This window comes from Nomia melanderi, chromosome 3 (assembly GCF_051020985.1).
Source record: "Nomia melanderi isolate GNS246 chromosome 3, iyNomMela1, whole genome shotgun sequence".
NCBI classification, from domain to species: domain Eukaryota; kingdom Metazoa; phylum Arthropoda; class Insecta; order Hymenoptera; family Halictidae; genus Nomia; species Nomia melanderi.
In genome coordinates this window covers 5,484,288-5,504,404 of record NC_135001.1, presented here as the reverse complement: position 1 = coordinate 5,504,404, position 20,117 = coordinate 5,484,288, and the positions used below count along the sequence as shown (strand labels likewise).

At 47.7% G+C, this 20,117-nt stretch overlaps 2 protein-coding genes across 2 annotated transcripts; both read right to left on the bottom strand.

The window, feature by feature from the left end:
* Positions 1 to 71: 71 nt before the first annotated feature.
* Positions 72 to 7,364, bottom strand: LOC116431965 (uncharacterized). The gene is made up of 4 exons (XM_031988164.1): positions 7,215 to 7,364; positions 780 to 979; positions 301 to 408; positions 72 to 216 (listed from the first exon to the last, which is right to left on the bottom strand). Exons 1-4 carry the CDS (start codon positions 7,362 to 7,364, stop codon positions 72 to 74), a joined length of 603 nt encoding a protein of 200 aa, XP_031844024.1.
* A 2,261-nt stretch (positions 7,365 to 9,625) lies between these two features.
* Positions 9,626 to 15,347, bottom strand: LOC116431973 (uncharacterized). Its single transcript, XM_031988176.2, has 3 exons — positions 15,187 to 15,347; positions 11,988 to 12,107; positions 9,626 to 9,791 (listed from the first exon to the last, which is right to left on the bottom strand). The coding sequence occupies exons 1-3, from the start codon at positions 15,345 to 15,347 to the stop codon at positions 9,626 to 9,628; spliced, it is 447 nt and encodes a 148-aa protein (XP_031844036.2).
* Positions 15,348 to 20,117: the final 4,770 nt, after the last annotated feature.

The window sequence follows — 20,117 nt, the reverse complement described above, 5'->3', positions numbered from 1 at the left end:
AATGAAGGAAAAACGCAATAAAATGTAGAACGAGGGCGTAGAATCTAGAACCGGACCGAGGTATATCTTAATTAATAAACGGTGGAGATTCGATCTAAAATTCCTAGACCATCGGGACACGTGGGATAGATCGTCGAACAGTTCTCGCATCTTCTCCCGGCTGCCGCCGCGTCCAAGTACTCTCGGTCCATGCTCGAAACGCCCCCCTCGTCAGGACTGTAAATTGAACGCGTGATCAGTCGAGGAGAACCGATGTTGTCGTTAATTATTCGGTCCACGAGAATTATCAATTGATCTTGCCTGAGCAGCAAATGCAGCAGTTCTCCGAGCAGTCCGTCGTCTTTCACCGGCGTCGCGGCTGCCTCGCAAATATTCTTCTTAAGGCAACTCCTTCCGTCAATGTTTCTTCTGAAAATAATTTACGAACGTGACAGCGGCCTATTCAGTACGCTTATCGTTCGATTCGACCTCAGGTTTACGAGAACCCTTCAATAGATCAATCAAACGTTCGCATCGGGTTTCATCGATACAACTATTATAAATGCTTATTTTTGAATCTCTAATTTCCAAGATCCGAACGAAGAGCATCGATTTTTCCAGAAACAACCGAACAAACTACGCGATAAGTATCCGTAAACACAGCGTTAGCCCGTTTAAGTGATTATTACGTAGCGTTAGGTCGGATAACACAGCTAATACGCTTAATACTGTTCGTGACGGATCTCCCGCCGCTTCGAAACTTGTCGTTCGAACCGCGGCAGCTCGAAGAAAGTTCTCACCTGTCTAGTTCGCGCTCGAGGATGTCGTAGACAGCTGTCCTCTCGTTCCGGTTGACGTTTCTGCGTCGACGCGACGAGTTCTCGAAGAAATTGGTGAAGAAGGTCGCGTTGTCTGGCAGGGAGAATTGGAACTGCACGTTCTGGCCGTAGACCAACGTTCTGCCGGGGATTTGTATCGGAACGGCGACGCCTATGAGCATCTTGACAGAAAGATATGGGGCGATCGTGTCAGTTACGAAACGACGGATCTCGGTGGATCTCGCGATCCCGAATTTCTCCTTCTCTCTTCTGTTCCACGGCGAACGAGGGTGACTTTGGTTCCAAAGAGTCGAAGGTAGAAGGATCGAGGGAGAAAGACGAGGATCGACGCGAACCAGAGGAGGATCGATGGGAACGGAAGAAACAAACGAGCCGGGCTCTAGTTCCAGCCACTTTCAGCCCGTTCATTTTCATACGCGATGGAGCAATTTGTCCGCGACGGAGCCCATTCATCGGTTGAAAGGGAGTCCGGGCGAAAAAATTCATCACCGAAAGTACGTAAGCGTGTAAAACAGCCGGAGAATAAAAGCCGGTCCCGTAATCCGGCTTTCTTTGGCCCGGAGAAACCGGATCGTCGAGAAGTTTGACGATGACGCTCGCCTGTTTTTCCTCGGTGTCTTTGGCCGGAGCTCGGATGGGCGCGGGCAACGGGCAGCGTCAAAAGAAGCCGAGCGAAAAAGAGCGGAAAATACCGAAGAAGAGCGAAAATGAATGAAAAAGAATGCCGCGAACGAACGCAATAACGACCCGCATCTCTACTGCCCCGTCGACGAAAGCGAGCTCGGGAATACGAGATACGAAGAATCGAAGATACGCTACTGCTCCGTCTGAGACCCGTTGGGGTACGTTTATAACGGAGCTGAGACACTCGATCGCAGAGCCATGAAAACGAACCGTTGAAACACGCGCTTCTGCTTCGCGATCGAAGGGTTTGCGCTCGAGCAACGCGTACCGCTGCGTTCGGTGATTGTTTAACGGTTCGAATAACGCGGAACGTTCCAATTCTTCTTCGGAATCGGTCGTCGATTATTCGTCCTCGTAAAAGTTTGCACGATGGCGAATGATGTCGCAGTTTTCTTATAAACATACCGTTAGCAACAAGATAAGCGAATACGAGACAGGACCGCGACGTTGTTTCTTTCTTTTTCCCCGTAACGAGTCGTTAGCCTTTTGTCTACGAGACTGACTGCTTCTAATTGTAAACAACTGAAGAATAGTACATCGAACTAAGCGATTAGTGTCTATGCACACGACCGACGCGATACAGCCATCCCGCTGTGCGATTTTAGAACAAAGACGTAACGTTCTATTATCCTCTTTTTATGAGATAGAAAAACTTTGTTTCTCTGTTACCAAAACAATCGCAGCGGGATCGTGTCTCTCGCGTGCATAGGTCCTTATACTGTGTAGCATGCCTGAAGCACGGCGAATCGGGTTCGTACGATTGATTAAGGGCGCGCTGATATTAAAGGGATCACGGCGACGACGCGGCGGTTCTTCTTCTTCGGCGTGGGGGAAGTAATTGCCAGACAGAGAGGATATCCGCGTAGAAGGAAAACTTCTCTTGCCCGCGAACTTCGCGGGATTGTTAAGCGGAACTTTTGCAAGTGTAAAGAATTCGCCGAGCGGAAGGGGTCGAACCAGCGAGCAGGCAGTAGCCGAGGTGGAGCGGGAAGTACAGTCGCGAAAGGAGCTGGCTAGAGGGAAGAGGAGGAGTCCTCCCTTTTTCCCCGCGGATTCGCATCGCCTTTGAACCGTCGCTGAAGGAGGATAAATGCGCCGGATGTAATGAAATGAAAAGTCTGGGGAAACGGAATCAAAGGAACAGCAAAAATGGCCATGCTCGTCGGGGAAAAGAAATCGTGCTTATTCTGGAATCTGCATGATATTTCGCGCGTCCCCGGGGACCGAGAGGAATAAATGTACCGGGATAAACACAGATGTAGATACGATCCCGAAACGGCTAGAATCCTCTAGGATCGTCTAGGATCTTCGAGCTTCTTGTCTCGCTTTTTCGGGAGAGGGGACAGACGAAACGCGCTCGTTTGAATGGGAAATCGGGACGACTACGAGCAAAGTGAAACACGAGCCATTCATTAGCCAAATCACTCCACTAGACGAACAGTCGAGAAAAGTGACGCAGTGATTTACATTAATTTGTGATACTTCTCTTCAAATGAATAATCGAGTAAATATTAGAGAATGTATTGTATTATTAACGAATTCTTGTTGTTTCGTGGAACATTGAATAATAAGGAAATTTATTCTAACACTAGATGTACGAAACCCGTCAATTTGACGGATATTGAATGTTTTAAACATTATTCAGTAATAGTTTAAATTGACTTTCATTCGTGCAATTATGCGAATACGCATTGCAATACTCAATTATTCACTGTTTGGCGTTACAATCTTTGCATTGAACTATTATCAACTTAGTTACGTCATTAAACATTTTAATAAATCGATCATCTTACATATTACGATTGTTTTCAAGTAATTCAGAAGCGTCAGTTATCGGTGACTGTGGCACTTAACGTGTAAACATTATTCAGTGACAGTTCAAGTCGATTTTTATTCATTATGCAAACACGCATTGGAATGTTCTAGTTTTGAAGTTAAAATTTTCGCGATTTATATAAACGAACACGTAGTTTTCTAGGAACAATAGAATAAAGTTTAGAATAAACGTTCGTGAATCTAGTGTTAAATATGAGATCTCGAGAGCTAACCGAGCTCGTCAACGATGAAATCTTACAAATTCCAGAAAGTGGAGTTAACCGACTCGGTCAACGAGCGACTCGTGCAACAAATTTAAGTAGTATTGGTCGGCGTGCGATCAGCCACGCCGCGTGTCTGATTAGGGTGATATCGGTTGCGAGATTCTTCGGATTAAGAGACTCCGCGACGAACAAGCAACGAACAAGGTTCTCGTTTCTCCATTTCGAACGGCTTCCCGTTTATCAAACGTTCCAGCGTGCTCGAATTCGAGTGCCTCGTCGAAAGCGACGCGCCGTCTTCCAACCGTACGGTTCATTCTATTTACGCGAAAGAATTCAAAGGGAACCTCGAGGAATCTTGACACCTCGTCCCGGTCCGGCTCGGCTCGGCTCGATTCGGCTGGAGCAGGGAACGGATATACGAACCATGCGAAACGTGAAGAAGCTCACGTTTCGAGCGGCCGATAGGAAACACAAGGGAGAGAAATGAAATAAAGCCCGACAAAGGCAGAGAGCAAAGGAGGGAACGGAAAATTACAGCCGGGCCGCGGCCCTTTTTTGCCGTTCCTCGGAAATTTAGCCGGCCTCGGCGAACGCAGTCCTCGTATTTCAACTTTTGAAATACCGCTTAACCCCCATTCGTTTCCAAGATATTACGGCGTCGGTGAACTTTCTTTCTTCCCGCTGTTCCCTTTCCCTCCCGCCCTCCTTTCCGCCGTGGTCGTTCCTTCTGCCGGTCTCTTCATTTGCCTCCCGTTCGCTCGTTCGTTCGCCCGCGAATTTCCGCGGTCCGATTTCGCGCGAGATTCTTACTCTCGGCTGGGCAGCGGTTTAAATTCTCGCGCGCTCCGCTGTCGACTTTTCGGTAGCTTACTCAGACTTCGAATCGTTTCGAATTGGCTCGCGTGGCAAAAGAGGTTGAATCACGGATTCGATTTCATGAGCAGACTTTCGAAATGCTCAAGAATTTGAGACTATCGTGTTCTATTCGAAGCGATTCGAAATTTGTCTTGGAAGCTTTAACCCGAATCCTGCCACGTGTTTTTATAACGAATCAGACCACGACTCTCAGTCACTTATGAGAATAAAAGGAATGATTAAAATGTTATTGTGTTTGTTTATAGGGTCTACATTTTAAAAGCCCAAAGAAACTTTTGGAGATGCGATATGAAATAATCAAAAAACTTAAGTAACAAGTTCAAATGTGATTCAAAGTTACATCGTGGTCCGATTAGGGTTAATATTGAATCCCATTGGAATTGGAATTTTCACGCGAGTATCTGTCGCGTCGTTTACTGGGGACTCGAAACGGCTTCGACGAACGTGCATCGAGTGAAATCAACGCGCTCGAACTCTTCATTGTTCCTCGGGGCGAGAGCACGGCTCGAGTCGCTGCACGCGTGCTCGTTTGCGCGAAGACATGCAAGTAATTGAAAGTCGTTGCGCTTCTTCGCGGCTCTCTCAACCCTCCCGCTTCTGTCCTCGGTGTTCCTTCTTTCCCGTCGCGCTTTGATGTCGCGCCTTTTTGACGCAGTGCAGATTCCGTCTGTTTAGATACACACTGACCCAGAAACGGCGAATTTTATTTCGCCCTGGCCTCCCCCCCCCCCCCCCCCCCCTCTCTTACCCTTAACGCGAGGTGTCGAAATATTTGCTCGCCCGAAATCCGGCAATCAAACGTCTCGTTCGTGGCGAAAGACGCCGATCAGACAGGTTCCCTCGATTTTCTACCCCTTTGCATCCCGACAAATTGCCGCGACTCGGTGCCGCTCGCCTCGTGCCTGCGCATTGACCTGGACGCGTCGAATTCTCGCTTCGATCTCGCTATCCCCGTTTCTTTCCCGCCTCTCCGTGGGATGCTTCACAACGATTCGGTTATTTTCACGAGAAAATATCTCGAATCGATTTCATTCCCGTCATGTTTGCTTCGGTTTTTGTTTCGATCATGTTTCCGTATCCGGGGATTTTAGACGCGGGGGCCGGAGGAACTGAGAACTCGTCGGTAGGTGTCAAACGTGAGCAAATGTTTGCGAATTAACGCGTTCACTGCTGACAAGAGAATTTCGAGCTTTGGCGAGCGGTATGTGAATGAATTATTAACGACTCGGCATCGCGATTCTTATTATTATCTAGCTCCTCGCGTTACATTCGCGTTATATATTTTACTCAATTCCTTCTATAACATCGCGTAAGACTCGTGGTAAGGATTTCAAAGAGAATCGAACAAACATAAATATTACTCGATTCTTTCGAATTCAAATTGAATAGTATTCTTCCGTTATAAATTATTATACTTCGAAGTAAACGTACGTATAGAATACAGCTAGAATTTACTGTTTCAATCAATTATTAATTATAAAGTAATTATATCGATCATAGTTGAGAAAGATATTATAAGACGAAGGATTAAACACAGTCAAAACCGATCGTGAAACATTCTTTCCTCGTTCAGCGAACTTTTCGTCGCGTTAGCTTCAATTACCCATCGACCGTGATATTCCGCGATGTTCGTGTTGCCGGAGAAACGGAGAAAAATTGAGAAATCCCGCGCCAGGGTACATTTTTCCGGGGTGAAAACTACAGAAAGAACTACTCGATTTAATTAGCAAATTCAGACGGGTCTGTAGATAAGACTCCAGTTAATTATCGGCCGTGGATCGGTCGGAGAATGGGAAACCAAGACATTTCTCCCTGTTTAAAGTTTCCGCTACTTCCTCGGAGGAGGAAGGCGGAGACGCTGGCAGAGGTAGAACACGTTCCTGTTCTAAGTCGTCGCGTCGCGACGTCGAACTCGAGAGTTCGGTTCAGTTTGCGTTCCGTTTCCGGGTACCGATCCCCTTCTGTCCACTCCGGCGGATCGAGCCGCCCTAGGTAACGCGTTCTAACGGTCGCCTAATTAATTCCTCCCCGACGATCCCGACATTCGAGATGTTAATTGCGGAAGGGGAAACAGACTCCGACCACGGAGAGAGAAGCTCGTTCTCCCGACGGTTCCTTCCATGTTTTTACCCGGTTTTTTCCCTTCGAATCCACTTCGAACGGCGAACGTGGTCGAATAGCGACTCGAGGAGTACTCGGGCTTATGCCTGCACCTCCTCCAGGAAAAATGAAGGGCGAACGCTGCGCCAATGGCGAATGGGTCGGATAAATTGCACCGCTGCCTTTTAATCAGTTCATTCGACTGGGTTTTCTCGTGAGAACGGAGCGGCGAAAGGAGCGTTTTCACAAGAGATTTTCGAAAACATCGAATTAATTAGTCCTTTACACTTAGACCATCGCGTCGCCCGTATCAATCGAGTTTCATTGGATTTACGAGGTGCAAGAAGAACCCATTCGCTGTTAATCAGCTAATCGTGGCCAGGAAAGTGCTAACGCGATCTTCGTTGCGTTTCAAACGTATCTTAATATAAAAGTGAATCGAAAGCACAAGGGAACTCGCATATTTTACGCTGGCACCGATCTCAAATAACATTTGTCGTTATGAAAGGACAAGTAATATCGTATACAACGCTCAAAATTCTCGTGGAACGTTCCAAGCGAGCGATCGATTCGAAAAATCGTGGCTTCTCGGCTTCTGTTTTCCTAAGAAAATTGCTTTGACCGTAGGAGTGGTGAGTGATATTGGCTTGGAATAACGAGGCCGATCGCTGATTTCCAGCGAAACGCGAATAAATACCTTGAACGTGCCGCCTAACGGGTAAACAAGTGGCGGAGGATACAGTTGTCTCTTCTCACGGGGTTGCTCGCTGCTGCTACCCCGAATCCAGGCCATTTGGAAGCAAAGCAACAGAATCATTGTCCGTTCCACGTTCATCTGTACAAACATGTCCGTTCGATGTTGATCATTTATGGTCACGCGAGAGGAGGACCGCAAGCGCCGCGCTGCTTACCTTTTCAGCTGAAAGACGACTCGGTCGAAATCAAGATACCAGAGGTACGCTCGTTCCTCGGGGTACAAAGGGTTCCGCAGCTACCGGGAAACTCGGGGCTTGGTGTCTGTCGAGCAACTCGGCTGCCAAAACTTGCAGTTCCTCGGCGAAATTAACGTGCCATCCGTCAACTCGTGGCATAGCTACACGCCGAGGCCTCTGCGGCCGACTGTAGGGAGCTAAACGAGCTAATTTTCCACCGCGAACGGCTTCAACCGGCAACACCGTTTCGAGCTGTTCGCCTTGCAGGTTGATCTTTCGAATTTACAAAGCAAGCTGCGGTTTCCGCGACCAACGGTCACCGGTCCGCGGCGCTAACGAGGAAAGAACGCAACGTTTTTATCGGTCGAGCGTCGACCTTTCCGCGTCACGAGCGTTGGGAACCGTGTTCTATTCGCGATTTAACTGATCGTAGTTGTTCGGTCAACTTGGGAGGTTGAAAAATATTAGAGCTGCTGGTTCTGAGTTGTTTATTCAATTTCACAGTGTTAGTTACATGGACTGTAAGAGACTCTGGTTTAAGCTGCGGCTACAACTGAAGCTTAGCTAGAACGGAGCTAAGATCAAGAAAGATTCGGCTCCGAATTGATCTACACTGAACTAACAAGGTTTACAAGTTCGCTGCCTTCTGTACATATAGAATCTAGAAATTACTACGTAAGTAATTTGTTGAAAACTAAGTCGTCGCCTGATCGTGCTTCGGGTTTGCTTCGATGACGAAAAACGAAAGTAAAGCGGAAGCTTTTAAAATTACTGTCGTACCAACTATTTCCTTACGTTACATTTCTTTGTTATAAATGTTATATCTTCTTTTTCGCTTTATTTCCTATATACACTAAAATTCATTGCAATTTTCGCCTGGCTTTCCCCATGTACACCTCCGTGAACATTTAACTTTAAGGCCCAACAACGAACGTTCGTCAAAGGCAGTCGCGTAGTCAAGGGAACGCAAGTTGTCGAGCGACCGACCAACTATCCCCGGCGACCGAGAACGCGGGAACTTCGAAATAAGTAACGGCGCAGGGGCCAACTGCCGGGAGAACGCGAGGATCGCGGCTAGAAACTTGCCGGCCTTCGCTGTCGCAGTGACAAAGGGAGTGAATCGCGCGTACAAACAGAGTCGGGTGGAGCAGAAGTCGGAAGATGCACGCGCTCGCAAAGTGGACGATTACGGGGATAGAAGTTACGACGTCGGTTTTCGCTTCTCTTAAAAAGAATCCCATTTAAAGCGTCCCGCGGGCCGAGGATCGGCAAACAGCTAAGCAGAGTAGAATCGAAGATTTTTCATCGGCAACGCGGCAGACTTGTTCAGGTAGGATCACGGAATTCCAGAAGTTGTCGCGTCTTGTTAGCCGTGAAAGTCTCGGCCGAAACGCGCACCGAAGTTTCGAGGATTCTCGATCGCGAAGCGACATGCATATTATATATCCAAGAGTCCGGGTAGCGGCGGGAGAGAAAGAGGAACGGATCGAAGCGGAAGCGAGAGAAGCGGAGACGGCAAACCCGATTGAAAATCGTGACAAACGGCCGCGTGAACGGGGAGAACGTGTTCATCGAGAGAGCGAGGGAGGAGTGCGCGAGGCTGGCTGCCCGGAAAAAAGAACGGCCAGCTTATGTCGCATTTCCGGCCATTTTACGGCGCGCCCCGACAACGAAATTTACTTAGGACTTCTCCCGTGTCTCGCTGCGCTTTTGTGGACGCTGTGGCTCGTTTACCTGGTTAGAATCGAACGGGACTTATGGTCACGCCGTATCAGAAAGGAATCACAAAAGCCAGCGACTCTTATGGATCAATCGAATTGGATATCGAGCGAAATGTTATCGACCGTTCTTCGGTTGTGCCGATTGTAGCACCGTTCCGATCACTGCCGCTGTTTGAGAACTCTGTCCGAAAGCGCGAGAAACTTTGAACGCGTATAAACATTTCATCGCGATTATCGCTCGCCGCGATCAGGGGTGTTGAATAATTAACGAGGTTTTCAGGGGGACGCTGTTTTATTTCGAATTGTCGCGGTACAGGTTCGCGTGGAAATTGAATGGCGCGATTCAAGTAGATTTCGCAGGCGTCGGACAAATAAACGACACCCGTCTCCACCTTTCCCCCGAGGAGAGAAGTCGACCCGTGATCGGGAGGGCAGACGTTTAAATCCCGGATCCCCTAAGGGAATGCGATCTTCGTGAATGATTCCAAAGGTGACTCGATGCAATCTGGATAGGCCAGGACGCAGTCACCGCCAGATCCTCCCAATCGTTCCGCTTCCCGATACAATTCGTCGACGCTGCGGTGAGTGGAATTAGCTGTCCCTGGCAAGTCCTCGGTGGGTCTAATTGAGAAAAAGAAAGCGAGATCAGTTTCTGTCTGAGCACGTTCCCGCGAACGGTTCATTAAATCGGGAGTGCGTTATCGGTGACCCTGTGAGCGGTGCGGCGTTGAATCGGATCGAATCGTTTCGAATAATTCGTCAGCAAACTATAGATAAAGGAAATGGGTAACGGTGATTCCAGAGGGAGGTCCCTCGGACTATCTGTTCAACGGATGCGGAACGTTAATCGTTTCCCATGAGCGAGAATATTAGATTGTTCGCTTTGATAGCGATCGTTAAGCTAATTTCGATTGAAACTGGTGCCAGGTTCTAAACAAATTGACTCAATTAAAGGAGCAATCCAAACGATTTCGGATCAATCGTTAATCGCCCGTCGAACGTCGAGACTCGAGCGAGAGGTCATGCGGAAAAGAATCGACAAGCCGCGAACTGCGAACAGTGAATGTTAGCGGTACTATTGACGTTCGGTGGATATAAGCCAGACGCCGATTGTTCCGCGGATGTTTCGCCGTGATTACGTCGGTAGAAATTCCACGGTGACGCGTGTACACAGTACGGGACACGGCAAAGCGAAAACCTACGCGAAACACCTTCCATTAGACGCTTAATGCAAGCGCCTAACTTCATCGCAATTAGAACGCCGCCACCGCCGCCGCTGCGCTGGCTCGGTTGCAATTTCCTTTCGAGTACACGCGGCCGCGTTTCGCATAGCAAATACGTGCTCGGATTTTCTCATCGCCAGGGTCCCGATCGTCCGACGAAAGGCTCCGCGTCTGCAACCGGTTCCCACCGATCGTCCCCTAATTAGATTCTTCGTTCCCGTCGCGTCTAATTCTTGATGCTCTAACCCCTAGAAGCGAACTGACGTCTCTGCCGCGTTGTTCGCTCCTCGCGTTAACACTATTTCTACCGAACGTGTCAAAAGATTTTGAATATTGAACTTAGCGCATAGTTGTTCTTTCAGTTTCATCATTTTTCCTCGATTGAATTTTGGACATTTCGTATAGTTAGTTTTAGAATCAGCAAACGTCGGAAGGTGAATTCAGAATATGCGATTAAACATGGAAAATAATTTAAAGTTAAAATTTCAAAAGGTGTCTCTTGACACTGGTAGAAATAGTGTTGAAGTATGTACTTGCGCGATGCACCGGAGATGTACCTCTACGTTACGAGGATAGGAAATTCAATTGACAAGAATACTTTAATCTTAAAATGTCAGTAGTCTTTTATATGAAAATTTAATCCTGCCCATGTTTGTTAATTCCTTTATATATTTGAAGTCTTGTCTAACCGTGACAATGCTTAAAAGTGTCAGCCTATCGGTTCGTAGAATCAAACCAAATTTATTTACCTATTTCCCTTCTAATTATTTATATTCATTTCTGTCATTACCAGCTTGAAAGTTGTCATTCAGTTTCTAAATTCAATCTAAAGAATCGCAATCGCGTGGCACTTTTCGACCGAATTTTCGACATAGAAACCCGTAAATTAGTTATAACCGTTCAATAATATTCTTAAACGAATGCACCATTAACTCGAAGTCAAACAAACGAAACAGGCGCAGAAAAAACGAGGAATTGATCGAATCGGGTCGAGGCAACGCGACAAACGCGCCAGAGCGAGGCGAAATTTGATTTATCTTTTCCTACAAATTTCACCCAGCGGAACGCCGCTCGCCATGGAACACGGCTAAGCGACAGCGGGAGCATTACGCTTTAATCAGGTCCGAAACATTTCACGTGAAGTAAAAGCGACGAATCGAAGCGTATCGGTAGCCAGCTCCCGGAACGGGAGTCACGGGAACAAATTAACCGTGCGCGGAAAATAACGTTGTTACGTTCGCGCGAGCTGGACGCCCACGCAGGTGTCCCTAACGACGATCTCCGGTCCTCTCCTCTCGGGCGTGCTCTCGGACGGGGCTCTTCCCGCGCTGGCGCCGCGCGCTGCGTCGATTTACTAAATTCCCCGAGTCTAGTCGGTGCTCGCGCCTCGACGGGCGGCACGACAACGGTGTCCCACTTTATCGCGGGGGAGCAGGACAGCCATTAAGGACTTCCAACGGAATTCATTAACCGGGAGCTCCTCGAGAAATGAATTTCGTTTCGGAAAGAGCGTGCGCGCGCGCGCGCGTCCCGCCGCGGCCCGACCCGGCCCACCACGTTGTACTGGCACCGCGATTTCTCGCAACGAACTTACGTTAAAATTAAGTGGATCACCTCCTCGAGAACGTCCTGCCCTCGTGTCCTGCCAAACGGTGTCTCCGCGAGCTCGCAAATGGTCCTTAAAAGACAGTTCTTGCCGTCCCGCCAGCCATGCCTGCGCACACCGAACCTTTCAATTTTCATTTCCCACTAGGACGCTTCCCTCTTTCCCGTTCATTCGTATCTCGAACGCAAGGGTATAACTTCAGTTACGCTGCACTGATACACCGTTATCGTAGCTTTGACGTCGCGGATGTCATTCGTTAATTATACGCAAGTCCCCTTTCGAGGAGGAGCTTTGCTTGTACAATACATTAACGCGCTGAATACCATGGGGATCACCGGTGACCCCCCAAATTCAATTATTTCCTCAAGTGAACGATGGTCATTTGAAAACATTCCTATATCGTAAATAACGCTAATGCGGTGACATTCAGCGGAACAAACCTGCAAGAGTAACAACGCAATTCAATTAGATAATTTAATATTGTATTGTTCTCATTTCGCATATTCTGCGCCTTAAAATCGTGCGGCAACGTGTTAACCACTCGCGCTTTGACTGGCTTTCATTTGCCACTAGATACTATAATATATAGCGAAATTATAACGTCTTTTATACGCTAAGCTTTGCATAATCCATTAGTGTGTTACAACTGTATTAAAATAGAGCCAAATTTCATTAGACGAGCATATCGGTAAACTGTTCGCGTTGCGGCTTGAAAGGATACCGGTTTTCGAAAAAAACCGTTGAAAGAGAGTCGTTAAAGGTGCTAAGTCGCCCCGCTCTCGTTAAGAAATTCATCGTCCGACCTCGCGCTCCGGTGCCGTGGAAAAATCACCGCGAAACTCGGTACGCGGCTCGCTTGTCGCCGCCGAACCCGGCTAACGATCCATTTTTCGCCCGTCCGTGTCGCCTGTCCCGAATCAGCCCTGACACTTTCCCAACTTTCACGGAGCACTCGTTCCCTTGTTACCTACACTTTGCGTCTTCCCGTATCCCCGGCGCCCGCGACGCTCGGAGTAATTTCCTTACGCCCCAATTAATTTACGTTCGAGTTCTCGTCCGCGCCTCGCTCTTTGATCTCCGGGTTCGTGATGCTCGCTCAATCTCGGCCCGGAGAGCGCCTTTTGTTGGCTCGCGGAGCAATTGCATTTTGGGGCATCTCGTAGCGATTCGGCCGAGCGCCGCACTATGGGGCGTTTGCCTCCCGAACGCGGTGAAAAACATTTTCCAGACGAAATCGTGGGTATGAGGCTGGTTTAGGAGAATTTCGTGTCGTTTTTGGTACCATTCGGAGGAGCGGAGCTTATTCTTTAATATGGAAGAAAAATCGAGTGATACTGTTCATAATTGTAGTAGCTGCAGGAATTTTATGTGACACTGCTTGCGTTACGCAATCTTCGCTTCGCTATGGAATCTTCCATTTTACGACTTAGTAGAATTCTGTGTTGTTTTCGGTATCACTGGAAAGAGATAAGCCTATTCTTTAACCATTGACGGACTAGAAGTATTTCAAGTTTATTTATTGCAGAAAAGTACTGTGATATACATAACAAGCAGAAGCAAATTCACAGAACTGATATAACACGATACTTGTTAATTGTAAATATTACAATAACAGTGATAAAACTAATAAAATGATTTTTTTTATTGGAGCTAGTAAGTAAAAGTGCCATGCCGCTTATATGGCGGAATTACTCCGTTAAGGGTTAATATAGAATAAAGATTGACTTCTACTATCCACAATAATGGCAATTATTGGAAATTCTATTTGGTATAAATAAAAGTCGCTGCACCAATTACAGTTGCAGATAATAGCAAGTACACTTGATCCTACTTGAGATTATTTCAATTGTACAACCACTAAGGTTGCAATTGATCATTTTAGTTTTTCATCTTTTCGAGGTTGCCTTCTTTATAGCCGCGTTACTAATGAACACTAGAACTACCAGATCGGTCAAAATGACCTTCTAAATTCTTCTTTTGTAATTATTGAAAAAACAATAGATCCTATTCTAAGAAATTTCGAAAGAAATTGTTTTAGCAATATGCAAAAGTTTGGAGTGATGGAAATCGCGGTAGATGCACTCTTGGGGTTTCTATAGAACAATTTTGAAAAGTCAACTTGACTGCTTGGTAGTTCTAGTGTTAACAAGTATGAAAACAAATTGTGACACATTCTGGACGAAATGTTCATTTAATTATGTGTATACTTTATTTTATGGGGTATATATGAAAAGGGACGTTTCGATGCATTTGGAAGGTAAATGCCCCATAGCGCTCAGCGCTCACGGGACCCAAGAATTGTTTCCGCTTTGCGAGTGGAGGATACGGCATTGCTCTTTCGCGTTTTAAGAATTCGGGAAGATTCGGAAACGCTGCCTGCTAACGAGACGCTTTTCAAAGAGATCACGGATTCTTGTTACGTATCCCGCGCAATTTCCGGTGTGTGTATCGCGTGTTTGATCGCGCGAGCTGGATATTTTAAAGGGTGATTTAGTCTTACGAAATCAGACGAGACTCAAGGGTCGCGGAACAACGATTTCCGATTCGTTTTCAAGGTATTACCTGCAAATGATGTCTTTGATCTATGACGATCTGTAGAAAATGGTTCGACGCGAGTACAGATGTTTAGAGCGTCGCCTCTCGTTTAAAAGAAGAGCACAGACACTGGATCACCTCGACACCATTTTAGTCCGATTCATAAAATCGACCCTTAAAATATTTGTTGCACTACTTCGAACACCCCGTATAGGCTTGCTAGTATCGGAAAGCATCAGCCCCCCACCATCGATTCGTAAAACGTGTTTTCGAGTGCGAGTCGCGAGCTACGGGTGCGCGATAAAGCCTCGTCTGCCGTTTGTTTCGCGTAATCAGCGACTCATTGTACGGTCTGTCGACGCTGAACGCGAATGCGGCGAGAGCCGGTCGCGGATGATTCTCAGCTAGAAAATGGGGTTTCATTAAGCGTTACCGGTCCTGGTCACGACCAATTCCGTTCCCGAGTTAATTGCGAGTTTATTCGTTCGTTTCTGGCTGTGTTTACCGCGCTTCATCGGGCAATTTTCGACGCGGCCGCTTATTCTTCCCGTTCCTGCTCGCAAATCGGCCATTGTTCGCCGGCAGCCGAGGCCGAAAATTCGACTGATTCAACAGCGGAAGGAAGACTGGCCGTTGGACGACGGAAACTCACCGGTCGAACATATTTTCGATGGTCTCGTAAGTGTCCTGGAGACGCAAGTCCCTCATCTGGCGGGCCGGTATTATTGTAGGCTCGAGCTCCGACAAGTTCGTTGGAAGTTTATAATTTAGTTGGAATGCGGTGGAGAACACCACGCCGCCCCTTTTGTTCATGGATACCGGAACCGAGACGCCTATCGTGAACTGGAAAATGGAACGAGCAGACGCGGATCAGAAGGAAACGATCCGTTTTCGCAAAACAAGTTTTCAAGCTGCGCGAAAGAATTTGTCGGGGAACGAGGCTGGCTGGTGGTCTGTTGGATGGTTGGTCGGTTCGTTGGCTGGCTGGCTTCGACGTTGGAACCGAAGTCGTTGCGAAAGTTTGACGCGAGGATATGTACAGCCAGAGTTTTACGAAGAGCCGCGGCTTCGTCGATATACCTAAGCCCTGAACTTCCCGCTTCCCGTCCGAGAGGGAAGTATTTAAAAGCGCAGCCGGCGAATATCTTGCGTTTTAACCATGGACTTTTCATTTCGCCGTGATCTCCTACGAATCAATTCTCTCTTAACGGACGGCCTCGGGAACAAGCAGCGAATATTATCGAGAGAGACAGGCGTCCCGAGAGACGCCAACTGTCTCCGTTCGGTTCGAACGTTTCGTGACTGCATCGGAAACGAGAGACCTTCCATAGGAACGCGATAGAAAATAAGAAGGAAACTATAATCGTACCTCGAAAGAATGTTAAGCAGAAACTACCGTACTGTACACTAAGTCAAGATCGTTAAACTTGGCTGTGGAAGGGATCGGTGTGTTTGCGTGATAGAAACTGCGCTCGGTTCTCGAAGTAGGTGAATGTTTCTCCGATTTTTCCGCGGAGACCCTACAGCGCGTTTCAAGTGTACTTTCCATGGAAATGTCACGCCCTTCCGGAGATATTTATTTGGATCCGAGACGAAATAGTGACGACGAAAAAAACTTGGTCTTGACTACGTTTTCGAAGAGATCGGATTTCGTCCCGCGGAAAATAAGAAGACATCTTTCTTTCTACGAGTTCGTCGAAACAGTGCGAGAGCGAGCTGCGATTAAAGCAGACGCGCGGCGACCAGATAGATCGCCGGTTGCCGGAACGGCCGCGTCGAGGGTGAGCCGCGACACGAAAGAATCCAATTAAAAGGATGAAAAGGAGGACGTGGGCGGGGCCGAGAGGCGGGGCCATCTCGTCGAATACTTAGTAACCGATAGTGTCTTGTCAAGTACTGAGTAACCGCTTCCCGGGGACTGCTAAAAGGTAATCTTTCATCTAGCCCGGGTGCCTACTCGACGGAGTTTCGGCTGGTTTATTTAAAAGCAGCCGTTCCCGGCTCGGGTTCCGTGGAGCTAGCTGCGAATACCTCTTTAACCTTCGTTCTCGAGATTGCTTATTCAAACGTTCCCTGAAAACCCCTTATTAAGAAGAAATCACCGGGTACCACGGTCTGCCGTTACAGCCATGGATCGACGAGCGGCCAGGCTTCTATCTCCCATCCCTGTCGTCTCCTGCATCGCCTTCGTCGCCAACTTTGGCCGTGTTCGGCCGTCTTAGGCGGAGAACATTATGAATTCAATGCAAACAGAGGCGCAATCTAATTAGAGGGGGACCGGCAAAGGAGTGCTCGTTATCCAGCGAACGGGCTTAATAAGTTTCGCGGGCTGTCTACGGAGATAAGGGCCGAGGTTACAACTCGGTTTGTCCCGAATCGTCGTTTATCTTGGACGGACGCCGAGGAGATCGAAGGAGGACGATCGACGAAGGAGAGGAACTCGGGTCTCGCGAACTTCTTACCTGAACCAGCGATCTTGGCGCGTACAGCAGGATACTTTGGCCAACGCTGATCAGCGACAGCAAAACTATCGGAGCCAATAGATGCGACGATGGAGCCATGGCGTGCACACGGACGCTCCGGGAATCGCGGTATTTAACCCCGGGTCTCGCAGGAACGTTCGATTCTCGTTTTCGGAGGCCACTGGTCAACGAACCGGCGCCGGTCGGCCGGTGTTACCTAGGTGCACGTGTCCACGAGTTAATGGCGACGCGATAATGAACGCTGGACCTCGCGTCCCAGCGCGATGTTTGCGCTTCGCAAACCTTTGTAACCGTAAATTACGTGCCGCTGAAAAATCCTCGACTGTTCTCGAGAGCCGGAATGATCGAACGATTTTTACGGAATTTCCGAGCGTCCGCTAACGAATCCTTTGATAATTTCCGCGCGTTTTTTCAGCCCGATTACGGAAACGCGGGGCTGTTGATTATCGTCCCGAACTACCGTGCTCTGCGCGACAGCACTTTGGCCTGCCGCACCGAGCCGCTTTGCCGGGCGACTGCGGGCTCGACGGAACTCGTATTTTATTCGATACTTAATAAAATCCTCTGTCGAACCGATCATTTTCCGTTTCATTTTAGTTCCTTCGAATTAGTCGCCAAACCGTCCCGTATTAGCATAATCATCCGCAGTCTGGCTCGCGTTCCCCTCGCGCAGTGCAATCGACCCGATTTTCCCGGCTGACTTGTTTCAAAATCTCCTCTACGTTAATCCGACTCTGCTCTGCCTTTACCAATCGCAGGGCTCAACGGGGATACGGAGCTGGCTTATCGCGCATCTACATAAATTATTTCGTGTATCATCGAATTTCCTAGAAAAACCGGCACTCCTTCAAATTTCTCTTTCTCCCAGTGCATCTTAGTTGACATAACGTTTACCGAAGATCGGAGCTTCCGAATCGCTCGTGATCAATTGCGATAAAAAGATCAACGCGGAGTAAAAATACTTAACAACGTAACTAGATAATATTGAAACGCTGGTATTGTGATATAAAATCATTCGTAATACAATTATGTCTAATGCCATTTACCTGTTATGTAAAATAATAATTAATATCACGTATAACAGAGAAGAAAAGGTGTCGAAGGGAAATCTGCATGAAGGTCGACCGACACGAAAGCTCGCGTTATCAGAAGGTTCGGAGGCTGCTTGGAAAAGCGGCGCGCGCGATTCATCGGCGCGTCAGCTTAAACCCCGCGCCAGCGATAGCGTTGTAAATCCAATAATTGCCATGGGGCTGGGGCCGTTAAGCAGCTTTAATTAATTCCGTTTCCAGCGTGCCACGATTAACGACCGAAGTTGAATTAAAATCTCATCGGAGGACACTCGCTGGTAGGGTGTTCTCTCAGCCCCGCGCCCTCCGCCGTTCAGACTTCGTTGCGGCGCGTTTGAGTTTCGCGTTTCATCGCCGCGATCCTCTATTTCTTAACGCTTTTACCGAACGCGCCACGCGCAAAGAATGTGCTTCCCCTTTGAAGGGTCGGGGTGAGGGTGGAGCCCTGTTCTTAACGCTATTCCGAGCGTTTCCCCGGCAAAGGCGACATCCTCGGTAGATCACGGCGATTGGCTACGAATAACGAGCGCCCCGATCCATTTCATTCGTATCCCTTTACCGTCCTCATTTCCTCATTCCGCCTCCTCGGGATTCACAGAAATTTGCAAGGAAACGCGAGCGGCCGACCGACCTTCCTCTCGTTCCTCGGACATTCGAAGCTACCTACACCCCGCGACAAAATGATAAGACACACGAATTTCCCACTGAAACAGATATGTTGGATCGTTTCTAAAGTTTCTGTTGTTTTATTAACGCGTCAATTTCCACGAGAATATTCACAACTTACTCTTCCATAAGGCAAACGATATTAGAATTCATTATTAATGGTTCCCTATCGTGACTGTTAAGTTGCACTATTGTTTAGTTCGTCGTGTAACTAAATCGATTTGACACTAGTTTCTCTTTCTGGTAATTATTTCAAGCAATTTAGGAACTTTAGTCATCAGTGACCGTGGCGGTGAACGTGTTAATCCCTTGCGCTATCATTCAGCCAGACAAACTCCGGTCTATAATAATATGCGATATCTCACTCGTGACATCTATGTTTGCTTGGAAATTGTGATTACGGATGAGTCTTGTTTAACTAGTGCCATTTGATACACAATGGATACGCGATATTTTACATTTTACGTCGTATTATTGAATTATGGAGTTCATTCTAACCTATCGTTATCTTCATTTCTCCGGAATTAATGTCGTCCCTCGAAACTTTTCACCGGACTAAATATTACGGTCCTTTCTTCGTATCGCTAACAAAGGACCGCTCTATACAGGTCTATGCGCGATACCTTTGTGGGTACCTATCAACGGCTCCGGGAAATACGAAAAATCCGGGGTTGCCCTTTCATTTTGCCGCGGGGTGTACCTTTTGCGGGGAATCAATTTCGATGAAGCGAGTTGGGGCTTGCGCGAGCTAGCGCGACGCGTACACGCGAAAATGGTATAGCTCTTGGCGTCCCCGATGCAAAGAGCATCGGTAAACTCGAGCCGAGAGGTCTTCGACTCGTATTTTACTTTAGTTTCTTCGTTGACTTTGCGATTCGCATCTTTCTCCTCCTCCTTCTTCTGCTTCCTTCGAAACGGATCCCGGGATAAGTCGGGTCCCAGTCCGAGTTTCGTTATTCCGTTTAGAAGTTTCCGACAAGCAAATTTAATTGACGGCTCGCCTCGCGCGGAATATCTCGCTCTTTCTCCCTCTCCGTCGCCGAGCTTTATTATTTCGCGAGATTAACGAGAACGTTATCGGGAGGGTTGGCGATAAATAAAATAAAGGGGACACGGCGAACAATGGCGGGAACGGCAGCACAACGCGGCTGCGAGAGAAAGGGGATAGCTGGCACGCAAGCTTCGAGACTTTCTCTTTTTTTCGAAACGGGTCTGAATTTTTCTTTCACCCGAATGCTCGTCCTGTCGTGTAATTTCAATTTTTCTGAAAAATCCAGCGGATAACTGTGCGTTCTCCTTCCGTGGAACCTTGTCTACCCACTCATCGGGGTTTTAACTGCGCAAAAGGACTTAATCATTTAACA